Source organism: Salvelinus alpinus, chromosome 30 (assembly GCF_045679555.1).
Source record: "Salvelinus alpinus chromosome 30, SLU_Salpinus.1, whole genome shotgun sequence".
NCBI lineage: Eukaryota > Metazoa > Chordata > Actinopteri > Salmoniformes > Salmonidae > Salvelinus > Salvelinus alpinus.
Genome location: NC_092115.1, coordinates 20,415,300 through 20,440,007, shown reverse-complemented (window position 1 = coordinate 20,440,007; position 24,708 = coordinate 20,415,300). Strand labels below are relative to the sequence as shown.

Below are 24,708 nucleotides of genomic sequence, written 5' to 3'. Positions count from 1 at the left end.
TTACAATGTTATCTTTATTATTGGGAAGAGCTTGTAAACAAGCATTTTACGGTAAAGTTAACACCAATTGTATTCGGCATGTGACAAGTACAACTTGATTTGATTTGCTCCACTATAGTACAAGTTGTAAATATGAACAGGATCAGGACATAATCTGACATTGCAATCTGATGTCCCAGCCTCATCACCTGTAAAATCGACATTAGTCGGATGTATACTTCCCGCCCTTCCTTCAGACATATCTCATTAGATATAATGTCAAAGGTTGACATACAGTGACATACAGTATAAGTAATATGTCAGCATAGGTATATAACTAATACGTCTTGTTTCCTCACTCATACCCCACAGAGGCTGAATATGGTAAATCTATGTAAAAGGAGTGGCTAGGGTTACATAAGAGTATACATGTATGTACAGGGGATGTTGAAGACTCAGATATAGATATACAGTAGTATAGAACTGTTGCAGGTTATGCCTGGCTGTACAGAGGAAAAGTACCATAAAGATACTCACTGGTGCAGGGCATGTCAGGTCGGTCTACGTCCCCACGGTAGTAGCCGTTGCGGCAGACGCAGATAGTGGCGGCCTCGGCTGCAGAGCGGCTGTTGGAGGGGCACTGCAGACACAGACCTGGACCCTGGCTCGACTTGAATGTCCCTGGGGGGCAGGCTACAGGGGAAGAGAAAGACAAACAATATTAGACATTAAGATAATGCAAAGTATTTAGGCATGATATTTAGGCTGATACATGTACACAGTGCACATCCTGGCTTGACTTGAGGCACTGACTTACATGGTGGGAGAGGGGACAATATAAATTAGAAAATGCTGAAGCAAAATGGTCGTATTGTTTAACAGCTGACAGGTAAAAATAGCCTAGCACTGTACCTTGGCATTGACATGGATGTTATTGTGGGACAGGTTACATAGGGACAGATGGAATAACAGATGAGTGATCCATAACATGTGGTAGTGAGGCTGAGGATTAAATGGACTGCTGGAATGACCCTGATGCTATTTGGATGTCTGGCAATTTGTCTCTCTCTCTCTCTCCCTCTCTCTCTCCCTCCCTCCCTCCCTCCCTGTTTATTATAAGTGACTGCATCCAGCCCCATTGATCTCCAGTGATAACTCCCCTTCCTTCAGCAGTAGCAGATTCATTCTGGGAATGGGGAGAGAAAGGAGGAAAAATATGACTGTTCCTGATATGACTGTGTCCCTAAACTCAGGCAATAATCACATCCATTTCAGCAATCCTGCAGACCAGGGGTCAGCAAACAGGTCGGCAAATTTGCAAAAAAATTGTTGAATTTAGGAAATCTGTTCCCAATTATTCCGACAAATGAAAAAAGAGATATGTGATCGTGTCTCAATGTAATCAAGGTATTAAATTATGGTTCTTTTAAAATACAATCTCATTTTTGGGCTTAGTTGTGGTCAATTTGCAGTGCACAAATTACTATTATTATGTTCCGGCCCCCCGACCATCCGATACAACAGAAATCGGCCCTCGGCTGAATCTAAATGCCTACCCTTGGACTAGAACATGTAAAGTAGGACTGAGGATCGGTCCTCCATACCAACAAAGCAACCAGGACCTCTATCAAGATATGCCATTGAAACCTACTGAAGCAAAGCTCCTATATAGGGGCAGGAGTTTTACCTGATCATGTAACCTTGCCAGGAAAACTGAGCCCTAGAGGCCTAAACTATAGCCCAGAAGCAGGTCTCATAGACAGAAAAGGTCTACCTCCTAGCCCTACCAGTACAATAGTACACAAAACACAGCATACCTCCTAGCCCTACCAGTACAATAGTACACGGAACACAGCAAACCTCCCAGCCCTACCAGTACAATAGTACACGGAACACAGAATACCTCCTAGCCCTACCAGTACAATAGTACACGGAACACAACATACCTCCTAGCCCTACCGGCACAATAGTACACGGAACACAACATACCTCCTAGCCCTACCAGCACAATAGTACACGGAACACAGCATACCTCCCAGCCCTACCAGTACAATAGTACACGGAACACAGAATACCTCCTTGCCCTACCAGTACAATAGTACACGGAACACAACATACCTCCTAGTCCTACCAGCACAATAGTACACGGAACACAGCATACCTCCTGGCCCTACCAGTACAATAGTACACGGAACACAGCACACCTCCTAGCCCTAAAAGTACAATAGTACACGGAACACTGCATACCTCCTAGCCCTACTAGTACAATAGTACACAGAACACAACATACCTCCTAGCCCTACCAGTACATGGAACACAGCATACCTCCTAGCCCTACCAGCACAATAGTACACGGAACACAGCATACCTCCTAGCCCTACAAGTACAATAGTACACAGAACACAACATACCTCCTTGCCCTACCAGTACATGGAACACAGCATACCTCCTAGCCCTACCAGTACAATAGTACACAGAACACAGCATACCTCCTAGCCCTACCAGTACAATAGTACACGGAACACAGCATACCTCCCAGCCCTACCAGTACAATAGTACACGGAACACAGCATACCTTCTAGCCCTACCAGTACAATAATACACGGAACACAGCATACCTCCTAGCCCTACCAGTACAATAGTACACGGAACACAGCATACCTCCTAGCCCTACCAGTACAATAGTACACGGAACACAGCATACCTCCCAGCCCTACCAGTACAAGGAACACAGCATACCTCCTAGCCCTACCAGTACAATAGTACACGGAACACAACATACCTCCTAGCCCTACAAGTACAATAGTACACGGAACACAGCATACCTCCTAGCCCTACAAGTACAATAGTACACGGAACACAACATACCTCCTAGCCCTACCAGTACAATAGTACACAGAACACAACATACCTCCCAGCCCTACCAGTAGAATAGTACACGGAACACAGCATACCTCCTAGCCCTACCAGTACAATAGTACACGGAACACAACATACTTCCTAGCCCTATCAGTACAATAGTACACGGAACACAGCATAAGGGCAAATTGAGAGTTATCCACTACAGTATGAGTGAGGAACCATCACTCTACACCCTCTCAGAATGAACTTAATGGGAAAGAATGTTGAACAAAGGTAGAGAACGGAGGGGCAGATGAAACCTTTGGACCTTTATATCAACAGCCTTTTAAGATTGAATTAAATATTTTATGCTTCATTAATATAAGAAGAGAGAAGCAGGGTTTTGAGGCGAGCATCTGGTTTATGGTGCAGTTAAATAGGCAGATTTAAAAAAAAATACGAGTCCTCTCTCCCATTCTACTGGCATCTCAAATGGGCTGTTAGACCAGGGATATGAGAGAGGGTGAGAGAAAGAGAGATAATTAGAGAAGAAGAGTGCGAAAGGAAGAGAGAATGAGATAGATTTACTGCACATACTCAAGTAACAGTGGAAGACCTACTCTTTATGAAGATAAAGAGAGAAAGATTGAGGGGGAGAAAGACAGACATAAAGATAAGGAAAGAGAGAAAGATTGAGGGGGAGAGAGAGAGAGAGACAGACATAAAGATAAGGAAAGAGAGAAAGATTGAGGGGGAGAGAGAGAGACAGACAAAGATAAGGAAAGAGAGAAATATTGAGGGGGAGAGAGAGAGACAGACATAAAGATAAGGAAAGAGAGAAAGACTGAGGGGGAGATAGACAGACATAAAGATAAGGAAAGAGAGAAAGATTGAGGGGGAGAGAGACAGACATAAAGATAAGGAAAGAGAGAAAGACTGAGGGGGAGATAGACAGACATAAAGATAAGGAAAGAGAGAAAGATTGAGGTGGAGAGAGAGAGAGAGAGACAGACATAAAGATAAGGAAAGAGAGAAAGATTGAGGGGGAGAGAGACAGACATAAAGATAAGGAAAGAGAGAAAGATTGAGGGGGAGAGAGACAGACATAAAGATAAGGAAAGAGAGAAAGATTGAAGTGGAGAGAGAGAGAGAGACATAAAGATAAGGAAAGAGGGAAAGATTGAGGGGGAGAGAGAGAGAGAGACAGACATAAAGATAAGGAAAGAGAGAAAGATTGAGGGGGAGAGAGATAGACAGACATAAAGATAAGGAAAGAGAGAAAGATTTAGGGGGAGAGAGAGAGAGAGACAGACATAAAGATAAGGAAAGAGAGAAAGATTGAGGGGGAGAGAGATAGACAGACATAAAGATAAGGAAAGAGAGAAAGATTGAGGGGGAGAGAGAGAGAGAGACAGACATAAAGATAAGGAAAGAGAGAAAGATTGAGGGGGAGAGAGAGAGACAGACATAAAGAAAGAAGGAGACATTCCATAGATCAGTGGTTATACCTCTGACAGGGAGACGTATCCCAGCTCCAGCAGAATTCCTTACAGACACACAGGAGGCTAACACACTGGTCACACAACACATAGAGACAGACCACTACAACCACCAAGCATAGCACCAACTAGTAGAAACACACACGGACTGGCCACACTCACCACAAACTACCAGGAAAACCCCTCGCAAAAGAGGTTTCTATCTTCAAGGGAATTTTCTTGGTTAAATAAAGGTTAAATAAATATATATAGTGTAGGCCAGTGGTTCTCAAACTGGGGGTCCCGACCCCCTGGGTGTCGCAAGTGTGAAACTGAATGGGAGAAATAAGTATTAAAATGTCAATATTTACTATGTATATAAATTATTTATATTTCTCTTTGCCTATTCAATCTGGTTACTAACATAGGCCTATGGTTTGCACCAAATTCTAGTCTCAAAAACATATAATCTGTGATTCAGAACCAAAAAGTTGTGTGTCTTGACTCTTGACCAATGACCAGTCATCAGCAGTCAGGCCACTAATCCAGATTAGTTATCAGAAAGCACTTTTAAAATGTTCTCCTGATCTGCCTGGCAAAAACAGAGTACGGTTATATTATCCATAGAAAATACAATTCAGAAATCTGCTAAAGGACACATCATTGCCAGAACAATAAGCTACCTGGAGATTTTGTTTGATCATTTTCAGATTTCAGATAGGCCTAGTTTGGGTGGCTACTGTGGCTATAGGTTAAATATAGCTGTAACATTGCACTGCCTTCAATAAGGCCTACTTATGGGATGAAGGTGTAACATTTCTGACAAATGTATTACAATATTTGTGAGGAAGAAAAAGGCTACAAACAGAAGTGCTTTCCATCCGATCCTGTAACCGCCGCTGCATACAGATTGGCCATACAGTCCTGCTTGCTCTGTACTCCAGAGAAGTGACATGATATCTCTAGTTGATATTGACTACTAACATGAATAACTTTCTGCTCAAAATGCAGATGTAAAACAATGTTTATTTCTATATCTTTCGTTTAGAAAATGCATCACTGTTTATGGCTGTAACAACAGGCCACATTTGCGCAGCGATTGTGCACGCATTCATGTGCGTGTGCGAGGGGTCACGAGCTTTGAGCCACTCTTTTTTTGGAAGTCACGGGTTAAAACGTTTGAGAACCACTGGTGTAGGCTATGTGGAGGCATGGGGAAAGCATACCCATAGAACTAAAAGCATTATGGTGCATTGGCTTCCACACTGAATGGTTCAATCTGGTGAATATACTGTAGCGACCCGCACAGACAGCTGTGTGTTATGTGTTAGGCTAGGAGGTGGTTGTGTTGTACTGACCAGTACCCAGTGTTCGCGGGGTCCGACATGTCAATCAACCTGCTATCTGCCAATCACGGGAATGCCTGGAATGTTCTGATGCCGGGCATCCTGGCGGTTGGCGGAGTGGCGTGGAGGGGGTTGGGCAGGGGGATGGAGCATTGGAAGTTAAGACCAGGTTTAGCCTTTGTTCTCTCTCTTTACGTCTGGGCTTCACAAGAGAAGGTCACGATTGGCTTGTGGGTTATCTGTCATTTATTTGGCGTGGGCTACGGCCAAACAGTAGCCTGTGTAAAGTTGGTTTAATAAACCGTCAATTCGCAAACTCAAGCCTATGTCTGGACAATTGTTCATTTATGATCTAGTCAGGTCATTACATTGGTGTCAGAAGTAAAAACGTTGATAAAAGTTAGCTAGCTAGCTGACTTATGTGACTAGCTACCGTAGGTGAGAACGGTGGTTGAAAATGCTTTGAGGGAATCCGAAAGTGAAGGTGGAGGTAGGGGACGATTATAGCCAAAGAGGTGCGTGTGCATGGACGTCGGAGGTTCTGGCTGAGGAGATCGCCAGGGCGTCGGAGCCCAGAGGCCGCTTGAGGGAGGACGTTAGAGTGATGGCGGCTGAAGCGGGCATGAGTGCTTCGTCGACTGTGTTTCGCGCGGATTCTGGTGGGCGGACCGAAGGGGTGACGTCGACGCGGCGGGACGAGGAATCTGGGGCTCAGGATGTAAACAAACATGGCGGCGCCCAGTTCCCGGCTGCGTCCGTATCTGTTAAGACCCCGAAGTATTCCGGTAAGGCGGATTGGGAAGCTTTTCATGCTCAGTTTGAACTGTTAGCTCATTTTAGGGGGTGGTCGGATGAAGAAAGGGCACTGCAGTTGGCTTTATGCCTCACGGATGAAGCTCTGGCCTGTTTGATATTGATTAGCCCCGAGGACAGACATGATTATGGTGCTTTAGTGGGAGCACTGAGGAGGCGCTATGGACAGTGTGTACAGCCCGGGCTACTGCGCTCCGAACTGAGTAATAGACACAGGCAGCCTGGAGAGCCTCTACGGGTGCTAGCTAATGACATTGAGAGCCTCTCTCGGCGGGCATATGCTCACATGCCCCCCTCCGTGCAGAGCGAGCTAGCACGGGACCAGTTCATACAGGCGCTCTCTCCTACGGAGCTGCGCATACGGACCCAGCTGGCTCATCCTGAGTCATTGCAGACAGCCTTGGAGATGGCTTTGGAGAGGGAGCTGGTGTGGGCTGGGGCTTCAGCTGGGGCTTTGGTGGGGGTGCAGGGAGACAGACCCTCTGTGCGAGCTGGGGGGCAGAGCAGCCCGGAGCCGGAAAAGCCTGCATGGGTGGCTGAAATGACAGAACTCATTCGTGCTGTGTCGCTACAGGCGGCACAAAACACACGCCCTGGTCCCAGGGTCTGCTGGGGTTGTGGCCAGCCAGGCCATCTGCGCCGAGATTGCCCCATGTCCCCCAGAGCTCAGGGAAACGGCTCGGGGTCCGCATAGACCGGGTAGTGCGGACCCCTGGCTTTCTATCCCAACCACCATCTTCTTCAGGAGGAGCCCACCGGCACAGACGGGGAAGCAAGGCTCCACTTCCCCCAGAAGCAGACGAGGGCAAGCGGATGGAGCCTGTTGTTGTGGTGGGCCGGACCTGTGTTGGGGACTTTTGTCATGTCCCTGTCACTGTGGAGGGGGTGCCCTGCTCCGCCCTGGTGGACACTGGGTCCACAGTAACCCTGGTGAGGCCAGATATTGTGCCAGGTTGGACGCAGTGTGAGCCTACAACTGTGCAGCTCCGCACAGTCACAGGTGAGCTGGCACCCATGAAAGGGAAGGGAATAATGACTCTGACAGTAGGGGGCAGGACTGTGCGTCATCCTGTGTGGGTGGCGGCTGTGCAGGACCCTTGTATCCTGGGGTTGGACTTTCTTAGGAGCACAGGCTGCCAGTTAGACCTAAATAGGGGCACACTGAGCTTCCAGGGAGGGCCGGAGGTCACCATGGCCCCCCCTAATGTCACATTCACTCAACCCAACAAACCCTTTACTCCAACAGTTAAAGCAGCAGAGACTCATGGCTGCCCCCCCTCCCCCACAGCTGTGTGTGACTTTTCCCCAGTCCCCCTGTCACCTACGGCGGTGTGTTACATTCCCCCAGCTACCTCCATGACACAGCCCTCTGTGAGCCCGGGCCGCGCCCCCCCAGCCCAGCTACCCCAGATGGGAGAGGAGAGGACACTGTCTGCAGTGAGGGAGATATGGGGGAGGAACTGTGTTGGTCTTGACCCCGAGCAGCAGGAACGGTTGTGGCAGTTGCTGTTTGAATTCAGAGACAGCTTTGCGCTGAGTGAGGAAGAGGTGGGTCAGACTCATCTGGTGCAGCATGAGATCGACACAGGTGACGCTCGACCCATCAAGATGCGTCCCCGCCGTATCCCGCTGGCACGCCAGGAGGCGGCAGACAAGGCTGTGTTGGAGATGCAGCGGGCAGACTTCATTGAGCCCTCAGACAGCCCCTGGGCGGCGCCAGTCGTCATGGTTCCGAAGAAGGGGGGCAAGCTGAGGTTCTGTGCGGACTACAGGCGGCTGAATGAGGTAACTAGGAAGGACTCATACCCCATACCACGTATCGATGAGTCGCTGGACCTGGTTAGGGGGTCCTCCTGGTTCTCCTCACTAGACCTCCGCAGTGGCTACTGGCAGGTGCCCCTCTCCCCAGAGGCCAGAGCAAAACTGCGTTCTCCACTAACAGAGGACACTGGCAGTTCAAGGTCCTGTGCTTTGGCCTGTGCAACGCTCCAGCTACTTTTGAGCGTTTGATGGACAGGGTGCTGGATGGCATCCCCCGACAGCAGTGTCTGGTATACCTCGATGACATCCTGGCCCATGGCAGCTCCTTCCAGTCAGCCCTGGGGGCGCTACGGCGTGTGCTGGAGAGGGTGGCTGCCGCAGGTCTGAAGCTCCACCCCGAGAAGTGCCACTTCATGAGGAGAGAGGTGTCCTTCTTGGGCCACCGAGTGGGGAAGGAGGGGATCAGCACCATGGAGGACAAGGTAGGGGCTGTCAGAGACTGGCCCACCCCCACCGACCAGCGTCAGCTGAAGAGCTTCCTGGGCCTGGCCTCGTACTACAGGAGGTTTGTACGGGGCTTCTCAAGCGTTGCTGCTCCACTGAACCGCCTGCTGCCGAAGGACAAGGCTTTCACTTGGACAGTGGAGTGTGAGGAGGCATTCAACACCCTCAAACGTGCACTGATCGAGGCCCCCGTGCTCGCCCCCCCTGACCTCACCTTGCCCTTTATCCTGGACACAGACGCGAGCAATGTGGGCATGGGTGGGGTGCTGGCCCAGATGGGGCCAGAGGGGGAGAGAGTGGTGGCGTACTTCAGCAAAACATTTGACAAACATGAGCGCCGCTACTGTGTCACCCGGCGGGAGCTCTTGGCTGTTGTGGCTTCCGTCAAACACTTCAAGTACTACCTGGGTGGTCTGCCCTTTACTGTAAGGACTGACCACTCTGCTCTCCAGTGGCTCATGTCGTTCAGAGAGCCAGAGGGGCAGGTGGCACGCTGGTTGGAGGAGCTTCAGCCGTATGACTTCACGGTGGTGCACAGGGCAGGGGCACGCCACTCCAACGCCGACGCCATGTCCCGTCGGCCCTGTACTGCAGACGGCTGCCGCCACTGTGAACGGAGAGAGGGACGGGAGAGAGAGCTGTGTGCAGAGGAGGGGGTCTGTGCCACAGTGTGTCGGGCGAGCGGGCCTGTCTGCCGTGAGCTGCAGACTGTCGACGTGGCTGAATGGCGGCAGCAGCAGGGACGGGACACAGACCTACAGCCAGTGCTACAGTGGGTAGAGGCGCAGGTGAGGCCACCATGGGAAGAGGTGACAGCGCTCTCACTCGCGACCAAAGGGTTGTGGTCGAAGTTTGAGAGACTGCGGCTGGCTGATGGCGTGCTACAGCGGGCATGGAAGGAGTCAGCTACGGGAGAGGAGAGGTGGCAGGTGGTGGTCCCAAAAGCATTGCGGGAGGCTGTGCTCCAGAGTACTCATGGGGGGGTGGGGACTGGACACTTTGGGGTCACAAAAACACTGCGCCGTCTCTGTCAGGGCTTCTACTGGGGGCAGCACAAGAGGGACGTGGAGGACTTTTGTCGCCGCTGTGACAACTGCACAGCGAGAAAGGGCCCCCCAGGCCGCTCTCATGCTCAGCTCCAACAGTTCCCAGTGGGGGCTCCCATGGAGAGGGTGGGAGTGGATGTAGTTGGGCCGTTCCCCACCACAGACAGTGGAAACCGCTGGGTGCTCACGGCCATGGACTATTTCACAAAATGGCCCGAGGCCTATGCTCTGCCTGACCAGGAGGCAGAGACCATCGTCGACGCCCTGACAGCGGGGATGTTCAGCAGGTTTGGAGCTGCAGAGTCCATCCACAGCGACCAAGGCAGAAACTTTGAGTCCCGTGTGTTCGCCACCATGTGTGAGAGGCTGGGTATGCACAAGACCCGCACTACTCCTCTCCATCCTCAAAGTGATGGCCTTGTGGAGCGCTTCAACAAAACGCTTGGACAGCAGCTGGCCATCGTCTCTGCCAAACACCAGCGTGACTGGGACAAGCACCTGCCTATGGTCCTCATGGCATGCCGCTCCGCTGTCCAAGACTCCACCTCCTGCACTCCTGCCCTCCTCATGCTGGGGAGAGAGATCCGCACCCCTGCGGAGATGGCGTTTGGTCAGCCCCTGGATAGCCCTCATGTTCCCCCGGGGCCGGAGTATGCCCGGAGACTCCAGGACCGCCTGGAGACAGCCCACACCTTCGCCAGAGAGCAGCTGGTGAATGCAGGTGTGAGGCAGAAAAGGAACTATGACCTGCACACCCGGGGAAGGCACTTTGTGGCTGGGGAGCTGGTCTGGGTCTACAGCCCCCTAAGGAAAAAAGGCAGATGCCCCAAGTTGGACAGTCACTGGGTGGGACCCTGCAGTGTCCTGGAGAGGGTAGGGGAGGTTGTTTACCGGGTGCAGCTTCCTCCCAGGGGGAGAAAGGTGGCACTGCACCGGGACAGGTTAGCCCCATACAGAGGGGCCTCTTCTCCCCAAACCCCAGGAACCCCCACAATTCCCATCTCTGGCAATGACATTCTCCAGGCACCCACCCCCAGGTGCCGCAGACAAGGCTCCAGACAGCCCACTCCCCCTGTCTCCCCCCCTGTGTCACCGTGTGGTTCCCCAGAGCCACGGACTGTATTACCCGTTCCCGCTTCCTTGTCCCCCATATCCCTGCCTTCATCCCCTGGTTCCCAGAGGGGCACTCTGCGACCATCACGGCCACGCAGGCAAAGGAGACCTCCGGGTCGCTTCAGAGACTTTGTTTGTTCCCTCGGGGACGAGGGACTTTGTGGTGGGGGGGCTGTGTAGCGACCCGCACAGACAGCTGTGTGTTATGTGTTAGGCTAGGAGGTGGTTGTGTTGTACTGACCAGTACCCAGTGTTCGCGGGGTCCGACATGTCAATCAACCTGCTATCTGCCAATCACGGGAATGCCTGGAATGTTCTGATGCCGGGCATCCTGGCGGTTGGCGGAGTGGCGTGGAGGGGGTTGGGCAGGGGGGTGGAGCATTGGAAGTTAAGACCAGGTTTAGCCTTTGTTCTCTCTCTTTACGTCTGGGCTTCACAAGAGAAGGTCACGATTGGCTTGTGGATTATCTGTCATTTATTTGGCGTGGGCTACGGCCAAACAGTAGCCTGTGTAAAGTTGGTTTAATAAACCGTCAATTCGCAAACTCAAGCCTATGTCTGGACAATTGTTCATTTATGATCTAGTCAGGTCATTACAATACTATAAACAGGAGTGTGGAAGCGCGTAACAATCAGACTGGCCTTATGGGAATTACACATCCCAGCTGGACTATCTCTTTAGAAACCAATAACCCTTTTATAGAACCAAGGACTTCAGTGTATTTAACAGTTATCGCACAGATCCAAAATAATTAGTAGGAGGATGAGGGGAAAAAGATTGTCATCATCTTCAGTAGACCTAGAGCACATATTAAATTAAATGGTTCTTTATTGAACCTTTATTTAACTAGGCAAGTCAGCTAAGAACACATTCTTATTTACAATTACAGCCTACCCCGGCCAAACCCGGACAATGCTGGGCAAATTGTGCACCACCCTATGGGACTTCCAATCACAGCCGGATGTGATACAGCCTGGATTCGAACCAGGGACTGTAGTGACGCCTCTTGCACTGAGATGCAGTGCCTTAGACCGCTGCGCCCTCGGGATCCCGAGTGGATAATACACATGGATAACACACATACATGGACACAGACACGCAGGCACACATACACACACACACACACGCAGGCACACACACACACACACACACACACACACACACACACACACACACACACACACACACACACACACACACACACACACACACACACACACACACACACACACACACACACACACACACACACACACACACACACACACACACACACACACACAGGCAGCACTGGCCCTGTTAAATGAGATTCTACTTCCACATTTTATGCCAATTGTCTGCCGTCTGTTCAATGGGACGTGGATTAATTCAATTCTCCTCCTGGTCCACCTGCCAAGATGATGGGGTCAGCACACACACACACATAATGAAAGCGAACGACCACCTCTGTCTGCTTCACTCTGCTCTGCGATGGAGCTGAGCCTTTCTCTGCCTTGCATATTATGTGCATGAAGCTAGCTACCACATTAAAGCCAATAATTAACCACTAGCTGCTCTGCTGCACAGGGCTGTCAGAGAGAGAGAGAGAGAGACAGAGACAAAGAGAGAGAGAGAGAGAGAGATGAATAGGGAGAGAGATATGAAAAGCAGAGCAAGAGAGAGATAGTGTGAAAAAAAATACGCTGAAAGAAATAAATGAAACGCAATGATGCAAAAACCTCAGAGGCCTCGTTCTAAAGCTCACAGTGGAGCAGCAGAGGGCTGACTGTCAGCTGACTGCCTTGGTTGGTTGGGTCCGCCTCACAGCGGTTGGCAAGCGGCCCACACTCCTCACTGATTCATTCATATTTGGGTTGGAGGATGACGGGTGTTCTTCAAAAGGACAACCCACAGTGCAGTCAGTGCTGGGATAAAGCAGTAGAGGAGTGGGGCGTAGAGATGCATCACTTGTCGAGGGTGTGGGTTTTCAGGAACACATGGAGATAAAGTATTAGATCAACCGGTAATTAGTCTTCCCAGTGAGGGGGGAACCCAGCACTGAACTGAAAACACAATATTATCCTGTTTTAAGTGGCCTCTTTTGAGGCCCTGTCTTTTGCAACATACTGTATCTGTATATCTGTCTTATTTTGTCTCGCATTCCTGTCCTTGACTCACTCTCTTTTCTTTCCGTCTGCATGCTTCTCTTCTCACTTTTTTCTGTCTTGTTCCATCTTCTCTCTCTTTTCTTCCCCTTTGCCCTGTCTGAACCTTTGAACCGCATGGTGTTATCATAGACATCATCTTGCTCTGCCTCTATCCCTCTCTTTCACCTCTGTCTCTCCCTCTCTCTCTCTCTCTCTCTCTGCCTCTATCCCTCTCTTTCACCTCTGTCTCTCCCTCTCTCTCTGACAGACAGAGGTGCTAAGTCAGAGGGTTGACATAGTGGTTCACTGACCACTGATGACTATCGGACAGCCATGGCCTGATGTCACAGTCAGCGTGGTGACCAGAGCAGATGTCTTATACTGTCTCATTCACCAGCAGAGAGCACAGTTCCACCTTGATCTGTCTGTGTCTACACCACAAAACCAATAAATGAATTGAAGCGCTATAGTTCCTTTTATCATGACACATGGCTAGACTGAGAACAAGTCTGAATCTAATTGATTTAATGAAGGAGTAGCTCAGTCCCAACAACTTGCCAGCAATAACCTGGCATAAGAACACAACTATACAAGATCAAACTATACAGGGCCTTCACAAAGTATTCATACCCTTTGACTTATTCTACATTTTGCTGTGTTACAGACTGAATTCAGATTGATTAAATTGTTTTTTTCTCTCACCCATCTACACACAATACACTATAATGACAAAGTGAAAACATGTTTTTAGACATTTTAGCAAATTTAAGTCTCTAAGCGCTTTGCAAACCTGGATTGTACATTATTTGCACCTTGGTTTTGTAATCCTTGTGGGTACCAAATATCTTTACAAGGATAGTGAAAGAAGGAAAAGTGGAGACATTTTGCTAAATGCTATTTAGGCTTAGGGGTTAGGTTGGGGGTTACAGTTAAGGTTAGGGTTACAATTAGTGTTAGGGGTTAGGGTTAAGGTTACAATTAGGGGTTACAGTTAGGAGTTAGGCTTAGAGGGTTGGGGTTACGGTTAGGTTAAGTTAAGGGTTAGGAAGAAATAAAATTGGGGTCCCCACAAGGATAGTAAAACAAACGTATGTGTGTGTGTGTGTGTGTGTGTGTGTGTGTGTGTGTGTGTGTGTGTGTGTGTGTGTGTGTGTGTGTGTGTGTGTGTGTGTGTGTGTGTGTGTGTGTGTGTGTGTGTGCGTGCGTGTCTGCGTGTTTGTCTGCTTGCATATGATAAAAGGAAATGGCAACCCATGAACACCTTTGGCAATGGATTAGATGGATTTTATAAAACGGGTTGTTTGGATCCTGGATGCTGATTGGTTGATAGCAGGGAGTTATAGCACCACAATCCCCACAGGTAATGCCTGTTAACAGTTCTATTAGATTTATCAATACGCATCTACTGTCCCACAGCCCAGCCAGTCAATTTAAGCAGAAAAAGGTGCCAAGACAACATTTCCCCATGCTACTAGCCCAGTATTTGGTTTGGTACAGTGGGGGTTAATATAAGCCTCGCTGTGTGCCTATCTGACCAGTGCAACATGTTGTATTTTTATTTTATCTCCACCGTGCCATATGAACCTGAAGAGATTGACAGCTTCTCTGAGCCAGGCAAATTCATTTATCAGGATCATTATAATGGATATATCCAAATAAATGTAAATATAGAAACGAAGGTAAAACAAATGAAAATGCACATAGTTTGCTGTCATTTCAGCTACTTGATGTGATTGTGTGTTAGCTTTCCATTAGTTGCCTAGCTAGCTAGCAAATGAGAAATAACGTTAGCCGAGTTATCCTCCATCATTTTATTATTGACTTGACAATCAGTTGGTTTCTGGCTATTTATACATTATTTATCAAATCATTATCTGCTGAAGTTCTTGTTAACTATTCAGAAATGATTTATTAAATGATTGTTCTTGTCTCTCATCATAATTGGAATTCTGCTAAATAGCTAGCTAGCTAGCTACATGCCAATGATTTGTTTAGCATAGAAATGTGGAATGAACGACCAGCCTGTTTGGTTAGCAACTTCAGAACCTTAGAACTAACAACTGGCTTTTGCCAGGACTATATTGTCTGGTGGAAGGATGCAATAAAACAAATGTACTAATTAAAATAAAGTTTTTAATGAAAACATGTTGTTAGTAATTGTTTAAATGTTGGCAACCGTTTTATAAAAGCAAATTATGTCACGCTCTGACCTTAGAGCTTTTATGTCTCTATTTTGGATTTGGTCAGGGTGTGATTTGGGTGGACATTCTATGTTCTGTACTTCTAGGTTTTGTATTTCTTTGTTTCTGGCCGAGTGTGGTTCCCAATCAGAGGCAGCTGTCTATCGTTGTCTCTGATTGGGGATCATACTTAGGCTGCCCTTTTCCCTCTTTCTGTGTGGGATCTTGTTCTTTGTTTGTGTGCAGGGAGTTTGCACAACGAAGCTGTTCGGTCGTTGTTTTCTTTATTGTTTCATCTTTTCTAAAGTTTCACTTCGTTAATAAATTATGTGGAACTCAAAGAACGCTGCGCCCGTTACAAATTACCCTCGAACCTGGGGATTATTGTGTGATAACTTCCTCCTAAGGGCTGTTACCGGCCCGAGACATTGGGAGTTATATCACACAATAATCCCCAGGTTCTCATATCATATCAAATTGTATTTGTCACATGCTTCGTAAACAACAGGTGTAGACTAACAGTGAAATGCTTACTTACGGGCCCTTCCCAACAATGCAGAATAAGAAAAAGAAGTAAAACACTTAATAATTAAAAGTTATAATAAATACACAATGAGTAACAATAACTTGGCTATATACACGGTGTACCAGTACCGAGTCAATGTGCAGTGGTACGAGGTAATTGAGGTAGATATGTACATATAACAAAGAATAAAGTGACAGATAATAAACAGTAGCAGCAGCGTATGTGATGAGACAAAAAAGTTTGTGCAAAAAGGGTCAATGTAGATAGTTAAATAGTTAACCAAATAGCTACCCAGACTAACTATTTAGCAGTCTTATGGGTAGAAGCTGTTCAGGGTCCTGTTAGTTTCAGTCTGAGCATCGGTACCGGTTTAAATATGGCCAATCTGATGTGTGATAAAGTTGGTTTTATATAAGTGTAAAATAAAATAGGTGAGTCATATCTGACATGATTTACGTATTTGAAGCAGATATACCTGGTGGATATGGGGTGACTGACACTGATAAGGCAAACCCAACGGTGATATGGTAAGGGTAGGGCCTGGAGTTTTTCCTGAACTGATCAGGATCTATTTTGTTTGTTGTTGTCCTAGTTATAAGTTACAACTAGGCCCCAGAGTTTCCCTGGTCTTAGGTAAGAGCCATCACTTCTCAATATTGGCCAGTAGACATAGACAGATTGACATTCAGAGAAGGTCAGAAGGAGAGAAGTCATATTTAATGTTCCTTAAGAGTAACTGTTATCACCCCAAACACACTTTAACCCCACACCCCATCTATCACATGGGATGAAGTTCAGTGTATAGAATCATGCCCACACACACACACACACACACACACACACATACAGACGCACACACACGTAAGACCCTCTTCCTTGTAGCTATGACACGGAACCCAAACCGGCTGCGCGCGTGTGCCATCGTGCGCCATCGTGCATACATTTATTTTGCCCCCCCACACCAAAGGCGATCACGAAACGCAGGTTAAAATATCAAAACAAACTCTGAACCAATTACATTAATTTGGGAACAGGTCGAAAAGCATTAAACATTTATGGCAAGTTAGCTAGTTAGCTTGTACTTGCTAGCTAATTTGTCCTATTTAGCTAGCTTGCTGTTGCTGGCTAATTTGTCCTGGGATATAAACATTGAGTTGTTATTTTACCTGAAATGCACAAGGTCCTCTGCTCCGACAATTAATCTACACATAAAACGGTCAACCGAATCGTTTCTAGTCATCTCTCCTCCTTCCAGGCTTTTTCATCTTTGAACTTATATGGTGATTGGCATCTAAACTTTCATTGTATTACTACACCGACCGGCAACACAGTTAGTCTTTTAATCACCCACGTGGGTATAACCAATGAGCAGATGGCACGTGGGTACCTGCTTCTATAAACCAATGAGGAGATGGGAGAGGCAGAACTTGCAGCGCGATCTGCGTCAGAAATAGAAAGGAGTTCTATTTTAGCCCTTGGCACCGCTGACGCTCGTTGACGCGTGCGAGCAGTGTGGGTGCAATAATTGAATAACATATATTTCTACATTTATTTGGCAACGCTCGCGCACGCGATGGTGTGGTCAGTCTATAAGACTTTGAAGTTGAGTAAGCTAAATTAATATGTTTGCCAAAGATGATGACAAAATGTGGCGGAAACAGCAAAATACCAAAAGGTCAAGTCAATCAAGAGCGGAGCTCATTTGTATTCACTCTCCTCTCTGCCATTGTTCATTTGCGAATCAGGAAGGCAAGTAATGAGCTTTTTATTTTTCAAAACCAGGTGTTTATCATTTTCTGAAGAACTTCAAAGAGAATTAACTGTAAAGAAGGACAATGCAATTGCTCAAAGCAGAAAGTGCCTTTGAGATATAATCTTTTCATCACAACAGAAACACCACACATCCTCGGAGTCAGAGCAACTTTTTTTATGGGAATTGATCGTTTAAAAGTCACGGTGATGACATCATGACATAATTTGCGGGGTCCTATGGAGGATGAGGGTCCTCTGGGTAGGGGTGTGTCTCCTGGACCTCTGCCCCACTCTGTCAGCACCTGCCAATCTCTCACTGGACAGAGAACATTTAGGAATGTCACGCCCTGACTTTAGTTATATTTGCTTTCTTTATTATTTGGTTAGGTCAGGGTGTGACAAGGGGTGGTTTGTTTAGTTTATGTATTGTCTAGGGGTTTTTGACTTGTCTAGGGGATTTTGTCTTGTCTATGGGTTTTTGTTATCTATGGGGATTTTGTATTGTCTAGGGGTTGTAGGTTTATGGTGGCCCAAGTGGGTTCAAAATCAGAGACAGCTGTTTATCGTTGTCTATGATTGGGGAGCCTATTTAGCTTACCAATTTCCATGTTGATTTGGTGGGTAGTTGTCCATGTTTAGTTGCCTGTGAGCACTACGTTGGCGTCACGTTTTGGTTGTTATTTTGTTAGTTTGTTAAGTGTTCTTTGTGGAATTAAAAGATGTATTCCAATCGCTGCACCTTGGTCCACTCCTTTAAATGGCCGTGACAAGGAAGGAATAAAATAATGGAGGGCTGGAGGGTTGAGACTGGGGTGTTTTCTGAAGGATTAAAGGAAGGATTGTAGGGCTGGAACATCCCTAGTCCACTCTCCATAGCTCTCCGCTGATGAGTTGAAGAGTTCCTTCCCTGAAAAGCCCACTGGACTGATCATTAATCATGTCCATTCTGTCTGTGACTCACAACTCTCCACCAAACACACAACATCTCCACACAACTTTCCAATCCAATACAGCCCTATATCCCAAATGTCTGCACCAAAAATATACAATATCCACATAACACTCAGTGACCCAATACAACCTCTAACCCAACATATCAGAAGCCCAATATCAGCCCTCTTCACAAACCCCATTATCAGTTCCCTACATCAAACACAGTACATTCCAATCTGAAGAAGAGAGAGATGTTGAGAGAGATTAGACAGAAAAAGCAGGGTAGTTGGGTAGTTAGAGTTCTACGCGGCTACTGCCGGTAGTCTGCCTCTCTGTGTGCCATGCCATGGCTGGCTGTATTCAATAGAGTGCACGCCAGCAGCTAGAGAAAATCCACAGCTTTATGGACAAAATAACATTACTGTGTGAATTCTGTTGCTCATTAGTGTGTATTACAACACTGCAGAACAATCACAGGTAATCAACACAGCGAAAACGATGTTAACAGATAGTCGATAAGGATTGTCCTTTTCGTTTAAATATACATTAGGGTAGAGGAGAAGGGAGAGCACATGTGCATGTAGGAGCATGCTCACTGACACGCAGATACACACTATGGCAAAGCCCACGCCCAACGGGCAGGCTGTCACCATGGCAACGCCACAGCCGGTGTTTCTCTGGCCCGTATCGGCAGCTCGGCTCCTATTTGAATGGCCCGGCCAACGACAGACGTGCCGGCTACAGGGAAATCTGGTCTACCAGCAGGGCGAAAAGGGTCCGTGTGTGTGTGTGAGTGCAAGTGTGTGTTTGTTCATTCGTGCATGCTAGTGTGGGGATCCACACAGTGTGTGTGTACACAACATCAAGGGACCCATATCAGCTTTTAACTCCAGCTCCCCCATATAACCAGAGAGCCTTGGCACTTGGCACGGTCCAATCACGTCTGGCACACATGACCGGATCCATTTTATTTCCAGGAAGATGGGGCCTTGTGCCAAGCCTGTAAGTATAGCGTTCAGATATAGAGAGAGGGCCAAAGGAGAGTGGACCGTAGCAGTATTGGTATTCATTGGTATTCCAGCAGTGTACGATGCCGCTCCAGCCATGGCAAAGAGGTAGAGAGGCAGAGAGAGAAGCCCCCTGCTAACATATCGCTACTCAGCAAGCAGTAACATGTGCTTGCTGCCTCTCTCTAGAATCTACACTGTAATCAGACCTAAGCTAGGAACTCACCTGGCTCCTTTTCCTTCTAGTGCTTACTGCCAAGAGTAGAGGAGAGGAGAAGAGAAGAGCGGAAAGAGAACATAGAACAAGAAAAGAGAAACTAAGAGAAGAGGCAGTCATACAGTATGTTTCCTGTGGATCAAGGGTTTCATTGGCACAGTGTCTTTAATAACACTCTACTAATAAACTCTGAATCTCCTATCCATCTGCACTCACAGATGGCCAAGATCAATAGAAGGCAGATATAATCCCCGCAATCCTATTTTAAAGGCACATTAAACTTCTGCCTCTGTTCCACAGTACGGCCCTAACACTCTCCGCCAACTTTGCCTGTGATTGTGATTCTTTGAAATTCATCTCCTCTCCCTCCTCTCTTTTCCCGTCCTCCCCTCCTCTTCTCTCATCTCCCTTCCTCTCCCCTCCTCTCCACCTCCTCTCCACTCTCCTCTCCAATCACCATACTGAAAGTGCAAACCACCGCATTTAACCACGGAAAGAGGTCAGAGAATATGGCTGAATATAAACAGTGTAGTTATTCCCTCCGCAAGGCAATCAAACAAGTGAAATACCGGTACAGGGACAAAGTGGAGTCGCAATTGAACGGCTCAGACACGAGACGTTGGTGGCAGAGTCTACAGGAATTCACGGACTACAAAAAGAAAACCAGACCCGTCACGGACACCGACGTCACGCTTCCAGACAAACTAAACACCTTCTTTGCCCCCTTTGAGGATAATACAGTGCTACCGTCGCGGCCCGCTAACAAGGACTGCGATCCCTCCCGCTCCTTCTCCGTGGCCGACATGAGTAAAACATTTAAACGTGTTAACCCTCGCAAGGCTGACCGTCCAGACGCCATCCTTAGCCGTGTCCTCAGAGCATGCGCAGACTAGCTGGCTGGTGTGTTTACGGATATATTCAATCAATCCCTATCCCAGTCTCCTGTCCCCACATGCTTCAAGATGGCCACCATTGTTCCTGTACCCAAGAAGGCAAAGATAACTGAACTAAATGAATACCGCCCCGTAGCACTCACTTCTGTCATCATGAAGTGCTTTGAGAGGCTAGTCAAGGATCATATCACCGCCACCTTACCGGCCACCCTAGACCCACTTCAGTTTGCATACCGCCCCAACAAGTCCACAGACGATGCAACAACTATCACACTGCACACTGCCCTATCCCATCTGGACAAGAGGAATACCTATGTAAGAATGCTGTTCATTGACTACAGCTCAGCATTCAACACCATAGTACCCTCCAAGCTCATCATCAAGCTGGAGGCCCTGGGTCTCAACCCCGCCCTGTGCATTTGGGTCCTGGACTTTCTGATGGGCCGCCCCCAGGTGGGGAAGGTAGGAAACAACATTTCCACTTCGCTGACCCTCAACACTGGGGCCCCACAAGGGTGCGTGCTCAGCCCCCTCCTGTACTCCCTGTTCACCCACGACTGTGTGGCCATGCACGCCTCCAACTCAATCATCAAGATTGCAAAAAACATAACAGTAGCGGGCCAACAACGACGAGACAGCCTACAGGGAGGAGGTGAAGGCTCTCGGAATGTGGTGTCAGGAAAACAACCTCTCACTCAACTTTAACTAAAACAAAGGAGATGATCCTGGACTTCAGGAAACAGCAGAGGGAGCACCCCCCTATCCACATCAAAGCGACAGCAATGGAGAAGGTGGAACGTTTTAAGTTCCTCAGCGTACACATCACAGACAAACTGAAATGGTCCACCCACACAGACAGTGTGGTGAAGAAGGCGCAACAGCACCTCTTCAATCACAGGAGGCTGAAGAAATGTGTCTTGTCACGCAAAACCCTGACAAACTTTTACAGATGCACAATCGAGAGCATCCTGTCGAGCTGTATCACAGCCTGGTACGACAACTGCACCGCCCTCAACCACAAGGCTCTCCAGAGGGTAGTGCGGTCTGCACAACACATCACCGGGGGCAAACTACCTGCCCTCCATGACACCTACAACACCCGATGTCACAGGAAGGCCAAAAAGATCAAGGACAACAACCACCCGAGCCACTGCCTGTTCACACCGCTACCATCCGGAAGGCGAAGTCAGTACAGGTGCATCAAAGCTGGGACCAAGAGACTGAAAAACAGCTTCTATCTCAAGGCCATCAGACTGCTAAACAGCCATCACTAACTCAGAGACCCAATCACTGGCCACTTTAATAAATGTATCATCACATTTAAATAATGCAATCTTAATAATGTTAATAACATCATATGTAAATACTGTATTTTATACCATCTATTGAACCTTGCCTATGCCGCTCAGCCATTGCTCATCCATATACTTATATGTACATATTCTCATTCACCCCTTTAGATTTGTGTGTATTAGGCAGTTTTTGGGGAATTGTTAGATTACTTGTTAGATATTACTGCACTGTCGGAACTAGACTCACAAGCATTTCGCTACACTCACATTAACATCTGCTAACCTTGTGTATGTGACCAATACAATTTTATTTTATTTGGATTTGATTTGATAATGTATACATTGGGGCAAAAAAGTAATTAGAAAGCCACCAATTGTGCAAGTTCTCCGACTTAAAAAGATGAGAGAGGCCTGTAATTTTCATCATAGGTACACTTCAACTATGACAGACAAAATGAGGAAAAGAAATCCAGAAAATCACATTGTAGGATTTTTTATGAATTTATTTGCAAATTATGGTGGAAAATAAGTATTGGTCACCTACAAACAAGCAAGATTTCTGGCTCTCACAGACCTGTAACTTCTTCTTTAAGAGGCTCCTCTGTCCTCCACTCGTTACCTGTATTAATGGCACCTGTTTGAACTTGTTATCAGTATAAAAGACACCTGTCCACAACCTCAAACAGTCACACTCCAAACTCCACTATGGCCAAGACCAAAGAGCTGTCAAAGGACACCAGAAACAAAATTGTAGACCTGCACCAGGCTGGGAAGACTGAATCTGCAATAGGTAAGCAGCTTGGTTTGAAGAAATCAACTGTGGGAGCAATTATTAGGAAATGGAAGACATACAAGACCACTGATAATCTCCCTCGATCTGGGGCTCCACGCAAGATCTCACCCCGTGAGGTCAAAATGATCACAAGAACGGTGAGCAAAAATCCCAGAACCACACGGGGGGACCTAGTGAATGACCTGCAGAGAGCTGGGACCAAAGTAACAAAGCCTACCATCAGTAACACACTACGCCACCAGGGACTCAAATCCTGCAGTGCCAGACGTGTCCCCCTGCTTAAGCTAGTACATGTCCAGGCCCGTCTGAAGTTTGCTAGAGAGCATTTGGATGATCCAGAAGAAGATTGGGAGAATGTCATATGGTCAGATGAAACCAAAATAAAACTTTTTGGTAAAAACTCAACTCGTCGTGTTTGGAGGACAAAGAATGCTGAGTTGCATCCAAAGAACACCATACCTACTGTGAAGCATGGGGGTGGAAACATCATGCTTTGGGGCTGTTTTTCTGCAAAGGGACCAGGACGACTGATCCGTGTAAAGGAAAGAATGAATGGGGCCATGTATCGTGAGATTTTGAGTGAAAACCCCCTTCCATCAGCAAGGGCATTGAAGATGAAACGTGGCTGGGTCTTTCAGCATGACAATGATCCCAAACACACCGCCCGGGCAACGAAGGAGTGGCTTCGTAAGAAGCATTTCAAGGTCCTGGAGTGGCCTAGCCAGTCTCCAGATCTCAACCCCATAGAAAATCTTTGGAGGGAGTTGAAAGTCTGTGTTGCCCAGCAACAGCCCCAAAACATCACTGCTCTAGAGGAGATCTGCATGGAGGAATGGGCCAAAAAAACAGCAACAGTGTGTGAAAACCTTGTGAAGAATTACAGAAAACGTTTGACCTCTGTCATTGCCAACAAAGGGTATGTAACAAAGTATTGAGAAACTTTTGTTATTGACCAAATACTTATTTTCCACCATAATTTGCAAATAAATTAATTAAAAATCCTACAATGTGATTTTCTGGATTTTCTTTTCTCATTTTGTCTGTCATAGTTGAAGTGTACCTATGATGAAAATTACAGTTCTCTCTCATCTTTTTAAGTGGGAGAACTTGCACAATTGGTGGCTGACTAAATACTTTTTTGCCCCACTGTATATAGACATGACAAATACTTGATACAAGACAAGAAGATTGTGTCATAAAAGAAACAGTACAGTAATGTACAGACCATGTCAATTACCCACAATACTTTTAGATTTCATAATGTGAGGGGATTAAAGTACACTGTATGTTCAGAGAAAAAAGCTTTTCCTCTCCTCCGCTCATCCTTCTCCTCCCTTCTTCTTCAAGAGGCCATTAGGTCCTTACACTTCTTCTCCTCGTCTGTCTCTGCACTTTTCTCTTTTAAAAAGGCTTCAGCTCATTAACTTCATGGGCCGATCAATTAATCATTAGCAGTTAGCTAAAGATGTCCACTCTTGCTCTTTTTCCCCAGCTACCCCACTGCACTTCTCTTGAACAATGATGTTTCAAACATTACGACGCCCCCGCCTTTATTTTCACTGCTGATCATTTTAATAAAGAGCATTTTAACCTGATGAATCAATATAATGAATGATTCAATGATAAATCACCTTGTTCAGGGAACATGTTTATGGGGCATTATAAGACTTCATAAGAAACTGCTTTCTGTGTTAGCCTACTTAAAGAAGTGCATGTAGCTGTGATAATACCTGTGACTTAGAGCACTGTAAGCAGACGTGTCAGGCAGACTACGCCAAGTTAGAGACACACACAGCAACAAAGGAAATAGTGAAATGAGTGGGTAAGTGCTGTGAGAAACCTACTCTTCATGTACATTAAAGTAGGCACCTCTCTACGATCAAAGGAAACCTCTTGATTTTGAAATGCTTTGATTAAACAAAGCACAAAGACTTTTGGTGTTGAATAATGCAGTAAACAGAAGTAGCTTACAGAGTACAGGCCAGTGTCACGGTGGTGTCCTTATTGGTTAGATGAGAAGCTCATAACAGATTAATCGTAATCCACCTGAGCTGGATAGATATCTCTAGAAAGAAGGTCAATGACCACTCACTGTTTGCTGTTCCTC

General features: G+C 47.0%; 1 protein-coding gene across 3 annotated transcripts in view; it reads right to left on the bottom strand.

The window, feature by feature from the left end:
• LOC139560632 (ephrin type-B receptor 1) overlaps positions 1–24,708 on the bottom strand; it is a 405,983-nt gene that overhangs the window by 131,882 nt on the left and 249,393 nt on the right. For all 3 annotated transcript variants that reach the window (XM_071377579.1, XM_071377581.1, XM_071377580.1), the window contains exon 4: positions 517–672. In XM_071377579.1, coding sequence (XP_071233680.1) covers positions 517–672 — 156 coding nt within the window. The remainder of the gene's footprint in view (positions 1–516; positions 673–24,708) is intronic.